Source organism: Candoia aspera, chromosome 14, assembly GCF_035149785.1.
Source record: "Candoia aspera isolate rCanAsp1 chromosome 14, rCanAsp1.hap2, whole genome shotgun sequence".
Classification (NCBI taxonomy): Eukaryota; Metazoa; Chordata; class Lepidosauria; order Squamata; family Boidae; genus Candoia; species Candoia aspera.
Genome location: NC_086166.1, coordinates 3,947,301 through 3,959,996, shown reverse-complemented (window position 1 = coordinate 3,959,996; position 12,696 = coordinate 3,947,301). Strand labels below are relative to the sequence as shown.

General features: G+C 44.9%; 1 protein-coding gene across 2 annotated transcripts in view; it reads right to left on the bottom strand.

Moving 5' to 3' along the window:
• Positions 1–12,696, bottom strand: part of SDK1 (sidekick cell adhesion molecule 1) — a 369,862-nt gene that overhangs the window by 28,557 nt on the left and 328,609 nt on the right. For both annotated transcript variants that reach the window (XM_063315194.1, XM_063315193.1), the window contains exons 35-37: positions 4,673–4,788; positions 2,931–3,117; positions 1,555–1,692 (exon numbers count right to left, since the gene is read on the bottom strand). In XM_063315194.1, coding sequence (XP_063171264.1) covers positions 1,555–1,692; positions 2,931–3,117; positions 4,673–4,788 — 441 coding nt within the window. The remainder of the gene's footprint in view (positions 1–1,554; positions 1,693–2,930; positions 3,118–4,672; positions 4,789–12,696) is intronic.

Genomic DNA, 12,696 nt, shown 5'->3' with positions numbered 1-12,696 from the left:
CCTGCACTTCCCCCCCACCCCGCATGGCCATGGCGACTTAGGGTTTGTTCAGCACGTGGGATGGAACTTCAGACTTTTCTCTCTCCCTACTCAGAAGAAAAAGCCCAAATAAGGCACACGATGGTTCCTTCTTCATTTGAATCAGCTGAATTAGTTGCAGTCAAAATCAAAGATCCAGCTGAAACCCCAACAGACCGCAGAAATACGCAATAAATATTAAATAACCTGCCTTTTTTTCCCCTTTCAATGTTACTCTTCGAATTATTTTATACTCATCTGCAGGCATATTACCAATTATTTTTCTGCTGTTAGTTTGGGAAATTAATTTCACAATTTAAGTTCCCTTCAAGTGGAGGGATGTATTAGACCCAGGGCTGGATGGAGAATGTTTACGTGCTAGTGCAGGAAATAAGCAAGGTGTCCAAAATATAGACTGCATCGTGTTATGAGCCTAGCACGAGAAAAATAAGCCAGTCTATTTCATTCCCAAGAAATTTTAGAGCAATTTTGGGCTGATGGATTATTTTGATGCCCGCTCCTTTAATACGTCTTCCCTTGGCAGGAAACGCTCTCAAGGGAGATTAGAAAAGTGAACATTTGTGACTAACTGTAAAAGTGGGCATCCATCGTTGCCTTCAGATTCTGAGGCTTGGAAAAACCAGCTTTTCTCACTGACTGCAATCTTGATGTCGATGTCACTTCCAAAATTAGTGTTGGAAACTCATTGGCTTTGTTTAGATGACATATTAGACTGTGTCATATAGGGTAGGGTGACATGCAAATAGGAAAATGGGGAGAGTGATCTGCCAATCACCCCATGAGATTAATTTTGCCCCAAGTAAACTTAGCCTTGTTTGGGGCTAAAGTACCTTCCACCAGTCAGCTGTGACATCTGAATGGTTGACTAGGGGATTAGTTAGATTTTATGTCTCCCAAGATGGAGATATCAACCTTCTAGAGCACCCCATGAAAACAGGGCCTGCCTGTCTTGAAGCCCTGTCTCTGTCACTTTCCCAATTTCTCATCCATTGTGGTCACATGGGGGCAGAAAATGAGCAAGAATGAAAAAGGCGAGATGTGGGTAGAGAACAGATTCTGATTGCACTCCACGTGTGTTTTATTTATTTGCTTCAGAAAACAAAAATTCATTGCACCAGCTGGAGAGACTGTAAAAATGGCTGAGACATGGTGGACCCAGCTACCCTACGTTAGGTGTGGCTACAGTTTTAAAGTGGGTCAACTGAAGGTGGGAGGAAAGGTGGTGGGGTCATTCCTATTACGTAAAGAAACCCAGAGCACAGACTGCTCATCTTAGAAAGGATTTGGCAGGTCTGAATTTAGCATGTCTTTGCATATTTTCTAGGAAACAAGCCCATGGAAACGCTCAGGGAGAAGAAACTGGTTTCTCATGTAAGCTGCCTCAAGTAGGTTGCCCAAATTAGCCTTTGCCAAAAGAGAAAGAGAAGAAGAATGGATGTATATAAAGATCAACCACATCTCAATGATAGATCACCCATCTCCCAAGACTAGCAAATCCTTCCTGGGCATTTTTACCTTGAACTGGAGCCAAAGGTTCATAGATCACCCGATAACCCTGCAAGATCCCATTGGCTGCTGTTGGTTCTCCCCAAGACATATTAAGTGTAGAGCACGTGATTTCAGAGAAAATCAAGAAACTGGGGGCGCTTGGAGCTGGAAGAAATAAAACAGAAGGAATGCTTGGTGTCAGCAGGGTCACAAATGTTGCCATGCCCCACGCAAAATGTATTTATTTATTAGGGCATTGTGTCTGGCCTATAAGACTGGTACCAGGGCCTGTAACAAAAACTGTCTTCTGTTTTTCTGTCTGGACTTTTGATCAGTTGTGATTAGGAAACTCCTTCCCAAACAATCACTCTTTTGCTCATTGCCACGAGAAGGCCTCTTGCAACTGTTCGGTGCTTGGATTTATATTGGATTTGGGGGACAGTTTTCCCACCTGCACTGGACAACAATTTTATTCTTATTTATCAGTGTCTTTATTGTACTTTATACCTTATGATTTTAATTCTGGCTTTATTGTAAACCGCCCAGAGTCCCCCTTTCTTGGGGGAGATGGGCGGTAATAGAAGTTTGAAAAACAAACAAACAAACCAACCATCTTCAGTACTTACCAGCTCACATGCATACGGACTGGAGAAGCACAAAAAGGAACCCTACAGAGATATGAACAGACCCTGATCCAGCAAGATAAAACCTTCTGATAGGGATTATTTCGGCCCAATCTGCTGCGTATTTCTTATGGTATCTCTGACAGTATCAATACACAATGGTGTAATTTCAGCCTAGGCAAAAATTACAAACTGTTCTACAAGGACAGAGCCTCTTTAGAATATAACACCCTACCTGGCTATTTTGGGATCTTGACCCTACCTACATGATTTCAACTACAGGTTCAGGGAAGCTGATCAGCTGGGTGCAGATTTGGGCTAGGATGTGTGTGATGTCACATTCACAGGGAAGCAGCTAAGAAGAACGGCCAACTACTTAATGTTATCTTCAGCGTGTCAGAACGCTGAGATTTGAGAATGAGACACACATACTTAGGAGAAAAAAAAATCCTTGTTTATGAAGTACCTGATCTCTGACTTTCCAACATTGTTTAACCCACAGGAGAGGAGACACTGACGAGGTTCACACATTTTCCTAAGCTATAATGAGGTGTGTTTGGCTAGGGCTTGGCATGATATGGAGCCCAGCCATCTTGATTTGTAAACCATGGTTTATGGCTTGGTGCAATGTGAACGCAGCCAACTCTAGCTCATTTAACAAGCCTTGGGTAAAACATACTATGCTCTGGTACCCTGTGTGAGCCCAACCACCGAATTAAGAATGCAAAGCATGACATCTACTCTGTAGAGGCCTACTCTGTAGACCCTTCTTCTGCTTACCTGCCTGGAGTGTCCTGCCTTCCCCAGGGCTTGTCTTGGGTCCATCCCCTGCTGTGTTAAAAGCGGAAATACAGACCAGATACTTGGAGTGACTGGTCAGGTTTTTGAGCCGGATGCTTGTATCTGGGAGGAAAAGGACCTTCACTTTTTCAGTGTCGTTCTGACTGTCTTCCTCCCAATAATAAACCTAGTTGGGGGGAAAAAAAGGTGAGCCCCATATTCTACCCTTCAAGTTACCATGAAATCATTTCCCACTCCAATTCCCAACCAGCACACCTGTCACCTCATGGCAGGGAATTCTAGGAGTTGGAATCCCAGTGCACTTTAGATCTAGCAGGCGATCCTTGGGGCTGAGCACCGGCAGGGCTTGCTCAATATCTAGCCACTTCATGGCCAGGTTAGCATGATTGCCAATGATTAAAAGAAAAACCCTAACCCACTTTCTCATAGCTCTCTAGCAGAGCACCTGGCTTGGCAGTGGAGACCCACTCATGAGCGTAATGATTCGCCAGTTCTACCCAAAGCTCACCAGGAACCTGACCTCACTGTCCAGCCAAGAGTCAGCTCTGGTGTCTACAAGCCCAGCTTTCGGAACAGCCTGTGCACAAACAAAAGGGAAGGTATGCAAATTGCTGCAGCAGGTAGCAGTTTCTGCCAAAGAGCAATGCCAGCTTATTTCATTGGCTCCCTCCTTCTCCATTTGTGGCTCTCACATGCAGGCGGAGGATGAGCCAGGCAATGGACGATGGCCAAGCCCCAAGACTGATCAGAAGAATAATACCACCTCAGTGTTTTAGAGGCCAGTCATGGGCCATTGGCTAAATTGACTCTTGGAGGGGGTCTGGGACCTGGGGTGCTACCAGACCTCTAGCTAATGACAGTCACCTGGTATGCTCGTCTCCAACTTGGACTAGTCTCCTAACGTCACCCTTCCTAAGGTGGAGGAGTTGGCTTTGAGTAATTACTCTGGCAATATCTAGATTGGACTACTCTTGCATTTGCATATTTGACACCAGGCAATTTCAAAGGGCATTTGGAAACGAATGATATTAGAAGTGTGACTGGCAGATAGTTACGACCCAGAAAATATTCTTAACGTGAGACAAATGGTTTCTGGTTGGTTTCTGGGAACGATTCCTTATGATCTGTGGCTAGGGTGCATTTAGAACTGCCCATTGTCACCTGAATCCCATCAGCCCGCCATTTCAGAAGAGGTGCAGCAGCAACTATACCTCTTGATGGGAACTCTTTAATGAAAGCATCATGTCTAATATTCTCAACTTCTGCTTTTTAAGGCTTAGGCTCCCCTGAGACTTTCTTTTAAGAGAACTTGTAGATCTACTTGAGTGAGGAAGCCTGAGCTCCCCTTCTTTGAGTTGAGAGAAGGGGGGGTCCAACTGTGTTAGGCTTCAACTCCCATCCTCCCCAGCCAACACATCCTTTGCAGTTTGGGAACAGCAAAGGCTGGTCTCAGCTGGCACTGCTGTGGCTGTCCTGATTCTTCAGCTGCTTGCTGTAGATTTGCAACTGGTTGCATTTCTAACTTATTGAGATTGGTAGACACTGCGAGAGCAGGGCCACTGGGGTCAAAAGGAAGCATTAAAATGAAATAGTTAAATAATCCAATAGTTAAATGTCCACGGAAGCAAGATGGACTTGTGCAATTTGTGTTTGTGTCTCGCTCAGAGAGTCAGAAAATGCACCCTGGCTAATCTCTGACAGGCATTTCTACAACAGCTTGCCTTGTAGCCTTGTATGTTTCCATTCTGGCTGTCCACGGGAGGTGGGTCCCAGGTGACCTCCAGCTGACTTGCAGACAGGGCGTTGATATGGATATTCTGGGGAGGCATTGCTGGAGCTTGGGAAAGAAAGCAGAGAAAAGGCATTGGGAGAACGAGGAGGCTCTGATCATTGAGCTGACACCATAGAAAAAGATCTCAACAGACCAGAAGGTTGGTGTGCGTTAGATTTCCCAAGGACTGCTGCTGCCCTCAACATCATCTCTGGAGACTCTGGCCCCAAAGGAATTCCGTTGCCAGATTCTTCCATCAACTGTCCAATATTGTGAGTTTTTCTTTGGCTGCAGGGGACCGAGAGCAGAGACCAAAACCCAACTGTTGCTGCTCCTCCTAGTTTGCAGTTTGGGAAGCTCAGCTCCATTTCCTTTCTGAAACTGCCCCCAAATGATTTTAAAACCAGGAGACAGAATTTAAAACCAGGAGACAAAACCAGGAGACAAACAGAAGATGAATTCTTTCAGGGGTCCGTTGTCAGGGGAAACCCGCTCTCCCCAACCGCGGAGCTCTCTTCTCCTGGAGGCTCGTGAACCCTTTGCAGAAGCCGTGTGAACGTTCCTCCTGCAAGCTGGCCTTTGGAAAGCACAAAGCAAGTATGGGGGGATTTAATTTGACAGGTATTTCAGCCATCTTAATTATGCGCTAGAATCGAATGGCGGGATAGAAGTCGAATAAATAAACGCATGTAATTTTCACTGCCCAGGCTCGCCAGTAAAATCAAAAAGCCCACATAGACATTCTTTCTCCTGATCAAACAATCAGATTTAGCGGGTGCATACAAGGCCATTGTTAACTGGGGACGGATGCACCCGATACACCAAATTGATTTTAGCGTGGATCACCGGAGGCAACCAACTTTTCCAAGGTAGCTAAACGACAACCAACTGCAATGCCTTTCTCGCCCGCAGAGGGGACCGCAGGAACTTCCGCCCACAGTGCCAGAGAGCCCAGCTCTTGATGCTCGGTGCCCATTCAACGCCCCACAAATGGAAACCATAAAACATTAGCTACCCAAAATACAAAACCCAATTATCTACTCCTCCTCCAATGGCTTCCTTCTTTACAGGCTCTGACCTTCATAAGGCACATCATCATTATATATTTATATATTTCCTCCTCGATTCCTCTCTGGGGTTATAAAATAAAATAGTAATTAACACCCACTCTGCCTGACACCAACTATTTATTTTGTTCTAACTGTGCTGCTTCCTTATTATTGCTGCCCACCCTGCCGTTAATGGAAATGTTAATAACCAGCGCCAGGTTGTTGTGACAGATGCTTGAGCTCATTATCAGAAATTCTTATTTACCGCTCCATTAAACGACAGACTCACACACCCAAAAGGGGGTGGGGTGGGGTGGGTGGGAGAGAAAAGAAAAAAAAAAAAGAAACAATTCCATGAAACTAACTGGGAACTGCAAGCAACTTGCATTGCTCATCCGAAGCATAAATAAAAAGAGGTGGAGGGGCTGACACGTTGGCCCTTTGCAAGGTTAGGGAAAAATGTTTGGGGCATCGTTAAAAAGTGAAGTGCAAAACAAAATGTAGCCATTCTGCTGGGGGGGGGGGGGTGGCAATTAGACATAATGAAATAATGGTGGTGATGATGATACTAATTAAATGACAATTATTTTATTAATGCGTTTCCTCAAAGAAAGAAACATTTCAATTCCTCAGGGCGCATACTGCACACGCATACAGTGCATACACCGAGGATGACAGATGTATCTGATGCACAAGAAAAAAAAGATCTCCAGTCTCTCCCCCCACTGATATAAATGCTGCATCTCTAGCCCATCCTTCCTCTGAGCATGGCATGAATGCACCCTGTTGTCATCTCTGCACAGATCCATGAAATGCATTTGATTCTTTAACAGTGGCTTCAAGAACACAGAATAGATTGTCGGAGCCTCCTGATTTTTCTTAGTCAATTGCAAGAAATAAGCATCCATATGGATTTTCTCAAATAACTTTTAATCCCGGAAATCTTTTTTCAGCTGATAAGAAAGGGACACCCCACCCGCTAGAGGGGTTTACCCAGGAGTGGGAGCAAATTGCTCCTTTCCTCCCTTGCCAGCTAGATTGACAGCTGAGGGCTCATCGATGGGTGAATGAGTCAAAGAAAGTGAGATGAATTAAGGGTTGATTTTCAACAAGAAGCTCACCGATTGCACTGTTGTTCCCAAACTGGGTCGCTACGGCGCAAGTACATCTCTTTATACACTCATTCTTAAGCCTCTTGGTTCAGATGTGTCCCAGCTGCTCAGTAAGCTGAAAGGCTGATGCTTGCTTTTCATCAGCCAGATCTTTGGAAGCGTTTTTTGTCTACATGCTGCTGAACTTGGAGAGGATTGCAGCTCCTTCAAGGGAGCAGAACCACCAGAAACATTTCTCCAGTTCTTCAAAGAACGGCGGGGGCCTGGCGATGCTGACCACTTGGATTGATCATGATGGCTTATTCACGTAATGCTCTTTGATAGGCAGCTTAGAGGAGGGATCTCCCCTGCCCAAGGAATGAACAAGTTGTGGCCCCCCGAACCTTGATAGACCATAGCTCCTACTGGCCGTGCTGTGGGGACACAGTGGAAACGGCTGGCTTTTATAAAGCATAATGTATCCCTGCTCCATCCATGTTCAAGGACATCATTCCCTGGTGAACAGACAAGAAGGCATCTTTTTCCCCCAGCTCCTCTGCTTCTCAAGGAGTGGTGGGTTCCATAAGCCTTGATCTCACCAAGTATACCTGCGTATTTTCAGAGATTAAAATGGCACCACCCCAACCAAGTTTGAACTGTCAGAATCAGTGCAATTAGTTAGCTGACTCGTTTCACCTACACAATTTAACACAGTTGCCTCTTCTTCAGGGATCCAGTTTTGGAATCAAAGCTGTTAATCAGGCAGTTATTAAGGAGAGCAGAGAGAGATCAAATGCCTTACCTTGGCAACAAGGAAATTCCTGGGTAATTTGCCCATGAATTCTACAAGAACTCTTGATCATCACCTAAAGCAGCCCTCATGGTTAGAGATGGGGAATCTTCTGAATGATTTCTGGAGTCAGGAAGTGCAAGAGAAGAACTGCTATTGCTACTGCTGATGCTGCTACTAATGATAATATCAGAAGCTCAGAATATGTTTCTTAAATATAAGTTCAAATTAAAGTTGATCCTGTGATTATACACATGGGTGAAAGCAACCTCTGGGCATTTAGGAATAGGTTACATGGGCCCTGTAGAGAAAAAGGTCTCCAGGCCAGGATTCAGCTTGTTGGTGGGACATCAGGTATGGCATGGCTGTCAAACCTTGGAGGACTGAAGGTGGCATATCTTCGGACGAGGGACCCGCAGTTTCTCCCTTGTCTTCCCTCTGGAGGTGAGGAAGGAAGGTCAACAGGCTTCTGAGATGCACTTGGAGCAACACTGGAACTGGGTCTATGCCCGGAGTGGGAGAAATGGAGGCTGAATTCTACGCAGTGATGGGATACTGATTAGCGGGTCCAAAGAAGTGGCTGTCCAGCGGGGACAAGGCAATTGCACTGCTGCTCCTACCATGCTTTCTCTCTGTGGCCACTGCTGAGGCCGGAGAGGGCTTGGCCCAAACCCCGCTGTATCCCCTTTGGCCAGAATGAAATTCATTTTTTTACGTCGGGTACAAGCCACTTTCTGGCTGCACACCACCACAAATCAAAGCGCTTAACGAAGAATTAAACAAGGAACCTTACCCCACCCACAACCCATTGGAGTCCTACTGAGTGCTGCTTATGAGTAATATTAACAGCTCGATGAGCTTTTAATGAAGCACTCAGCTGCTGAGGCAGCCCAACCAGAGCAAATTATTTCTTTGCATTTTCAGCCTTACCAGTGGGGAATTAAGGGTGGCAGATAAACCCCTCCAACAAACAACTCAATTTGAACGTATTTTCTTAGTGGTTTGGTTCAAGACCGCGGCCTCGCAAATTGCGCTGGTAGCAGAATGTGGAATTTGCAAACCTTCTTTCCCTCTCTATAGCTTGGCCTCTTCCTGGGCTGGATCGCTGCCTCCAAAAGAGCTGGGGAGAATCTCAACTTGCAAAGTGAGCATCGCAGGGGGAAAATTCCCCAAGACCCAAATGATGAGTGGAGACCACATGATCTGCTTGAGCCAAGTTGATTGAACTGTGCAGGGGACACGCCACAAGGTTCTGCCCACTGAAGGAGGGTAGAAAAACAGCCTTTATATAGTTGCACCATAAATGCTGATTAATAATGACGTGGATATGTCAATCACTGTACTATTTTGATTGCAAAGATCAGATTTATGCTTACGGTGAATATCTGCAAAAGTCAGTTTTTGTGGTTACTTACTTCCCATTTTCCCATCTAAAAATATTAGTATTGTTGCAGTAACACGTGAGCTAGCATCTGCAATTTTCTGTAAGCCTCTAGGCAAGTTAATAGAGAGGCTAACTTGAGTCTTTAGAGGCCGTGATAGGCAACAGGTTTTGGTCCAATTGTTAGCACTGATTTTACTCCTTCAGCATCAAGACCGCCATCTAAGGAAGATGCCACAAAGATGAACAACTTGCCATGATGGTGAGACTGTGGTCAGAACCAGAGGTTTCAGGAGGCCTTCCTGCAAAGTTATAAAAGATGAAGGATCTTTTCTTTTCTCTTTGGAATAGAATAGGTACAGAAAATTTATGTTGGACAAAGCAAGAAAAAAGGAACATGAGAGAAGGAACGGCTTTTTGTATTTTATTACTGACATTTATCCCTTGCTTTATTCACCTCTGTTCTACAGAACTGAGAGAAACAGAGAAGAGAAAAGTGTAGTCCCAAACAGCAAAACTCAAAGGAAATATATCCAAAGAGATACACTAGCTGATGCCTGTGAAGTCAGAGTAGAATACAAACAAAGATTTAAAAAGCACAGCTCCTTTGGATAACCAAGGGCATTCCTTTATTTTAATTGTGGTCATACATTGGGACAGCCCTCATTTCTCAAGCAAATGCTATCTACTCAAATTGCACCTTCAGGTAGGTAAAAAAGCATATTCCTGGCATGGATTTGGTACAGATGGAAGAATTAGGTTTTTAGAAAATAAAATTCAGAACATGTTTTGGCAACGTGTGGCACAGAAGAAGCTGAAGTTTTACCTAGAGATGCTATCCTGTTTCAGAACTGATTTCAATGTGGCTTAAGCAAACTGGTCAATGCCGGACTGAAGGCAAAGAGAATGGGCATCTGGGCACAGAAATGGAGAGAAATGCCTCAGGGATAGAGATCATCAGTTCATGTTCGCCACTGATTTCTAGGATTTCCATTCCTGATTTCAGGCTTCCTTCACGTATGCTTCAAGATACTAAGGAGAACATTCTAAATCAGATCCAAAGGACCTTTGCTGTGTGTACATACAGAGAGATTTCCTTCAAACCTGCAGGGCAAAATGAGATTTGAAACATGCATGGTCATCTACATAGCCCCCGTGGATGTTGGAACACCTCAAGCAGCCACAAATTCCCCTGGGGTCATGCAGCTGCCCTCCGTAGCTACCATGTGGTCCTGGGAAAAGATGCATTGGGTTTCAGGTGTTCCCAACAGGTGCTGAAGGCATACCTGTGTGCATTTGGAATCACAAAATGCTCTTGGGATCCAAGGCACTACAAATCTTAGCACACAGCATACTGCCACCTGCAGAATGAGGTCAGGGAAGCTTCTGTTTAGAAAAGGTTAAAACAGAACCAAGGCATAAAAGACAGCTTTTATTTATCTTTCTCCCTCTTATTTCCCTAAATGATTTTCCTTCCTTCCTTCCATTCTCCCTGAGAGCCTGACACTCACGTTCATTATCTAGGTGGCTGGGGGATGTCCTCAGACCACTTTCTGCTCCTTCTTGGCCAGCCTGATAAACCACAGACCCTCTGGGGAAATCAAGGACTTTATTTCGCAGGAGCCGTCCTGAAAACCGAGCCTCCTTCAATTTATTTATTTGCTTTGTCCCCTGCCTTTCTAATCCGGTGGCTGGCAACAGAAAAATAGGCATTATTTTAAAACATACAAACAAACAGACAGGCATCAACTGAGGTTTCAGACCTAGGGAGGAAAACAACATAGGGAAGATGATAGCTTCAAACTATTTCTAGAGATACGTGGGGTTGCCAGCAGCAGGAAAGCAAATAATTGCGGTCAACAGGAGGAAAACACATTTGCCTTCAGCTCATTCAAGAGAAGGCCAAGGAGGCAAACTCAAGGGCTGGACTGGGGCAGGGAGTGATTGTCCCTTTCCAGCACTCCCCCCACGCTGCATCAAACTCCTGTTGAGCTGATTGGAACGGCTTCCTTTTTGCCTAACAAAAACAGCCTCACGCAACAAGTCGCCTTTTCAACCGAACCCCTGCAAGGCAGTTGTTAACACGAGTCAGACAAGCGGGCGGGTTCCCAGCGAGCGGCAGTTTTCTTCCTTTCTGCTCCTTTCCATTACTGAGGTCCCCATCAAAGCTCATTATAATTTATTTTTAAAAATTAAAAGGAAGGCAAAAAGAGTGGAGATGTATTTCCCCGTTGCATCCTCTCCTGTGAAGTGTGAAGGTTGTGAGTGTCATCATCAGTTAAGATGACATGTTTCACTCTTGCTGTCGACTTTGAAGTGGAGGATTTATGGCTTTTGTTTGAAAAGAGGCTATTTGCGGGCGGGTTTCACCTCCCTTCTTCCCCTCGAACAAGCCCACTTCCTTACAAGGCTATATAGCCCATTATACTTCCACCAAAGGAGCGTGGTGGGGTAACGAAGAGTCAACCAAGCATGGAAGTTTGTCAGTGGGGCTGCATCACTCTCCATCGTTTTATTCGCCATCCTACATTAAGGAGAAGAAAAGAAGGCACGCCTACAGCTTCTCTTGAGTTTCGGTGACTGGTTGCCACCACATCAATTACTACAGCTCTGCAGCAAACCAATGGATGTGAGAAATACCTTGGAAGATTTCAGAGATTGCAAGTTTCAACATAAGCCTCCCTACAAGACTTGCAGGGCAGTTTTGGAGACCAAGATCCACATGCGACTTGAAGATGCTGATGGATGGAAGTTCTACTTGGTGGGTGCCCACAGAAATCAACATCTCACATGGGTATATCATGTTTCACTAGGCCACCACAAACAATGCAAGCGTGTCAAGTCCTTGAGCTCCGGCTGTGACGTAGGTTACTTTTTGGTGTCTCTGAGGCTGTTGTAAGGCAAAACAAGGCCTTCTGGAAGAGTTTGAAGGCCTGGTTCTGCCACCTCACCTGGGGTGGGAGGGGCAATAGTTCTTCCTGGCAGTGGCTGGCACCGTAGAGCCCTCCCCAATGAATGAGATCTTTGCTCCTTGGATTTTGTTACCTATTTTATTCTTTATTTATATTGGTTGTTTATACTGTAATTTATATTTTTTATGGTTTTAATTGCTGATTTTATTGTACACTGCCCAGAGTCCTCCTTTTTGGAGAGATGGGCGGTGATAAAAATTTGATTGACAGATAGATAGATAGATAGATAGATAGATAGATAGATAGATAGATAGATAGATAGATAGATGTAATTATTTGTTAATTTTCTGCTATCTCGCACAGCTGCCCATGCAGTGGCCAGATATAATAGTGCTTACCTTCCACCCAGCGAGATCACATGAAGCAATTAGTTAGCTCTGCAGGGTTACTGCTCCAGGGTTGCCTCATGATTTTAACCAACTTGTTCAAGGAGAAGCTAACAAATAAACTCTGTATGGTCCATTTCACCTCCTTGTCTACCTGCTCCAACACCTGATCACTGGCTCGTGTCATCAGCTTCCAGGCTACCTGTACAAGAATTCTGCTCCCAACTGGCACACCACAGCCTGATGAACCTCCAACAGAAGCCCCACTTTACCTTCCATTTGTTAAAAAGGCATTCTAAGAAGACCAGCAACATCTTGCCTCTGGAGGTGAGATTAGCCCCATTGCTCCTGGCCTTCAGGAGGAA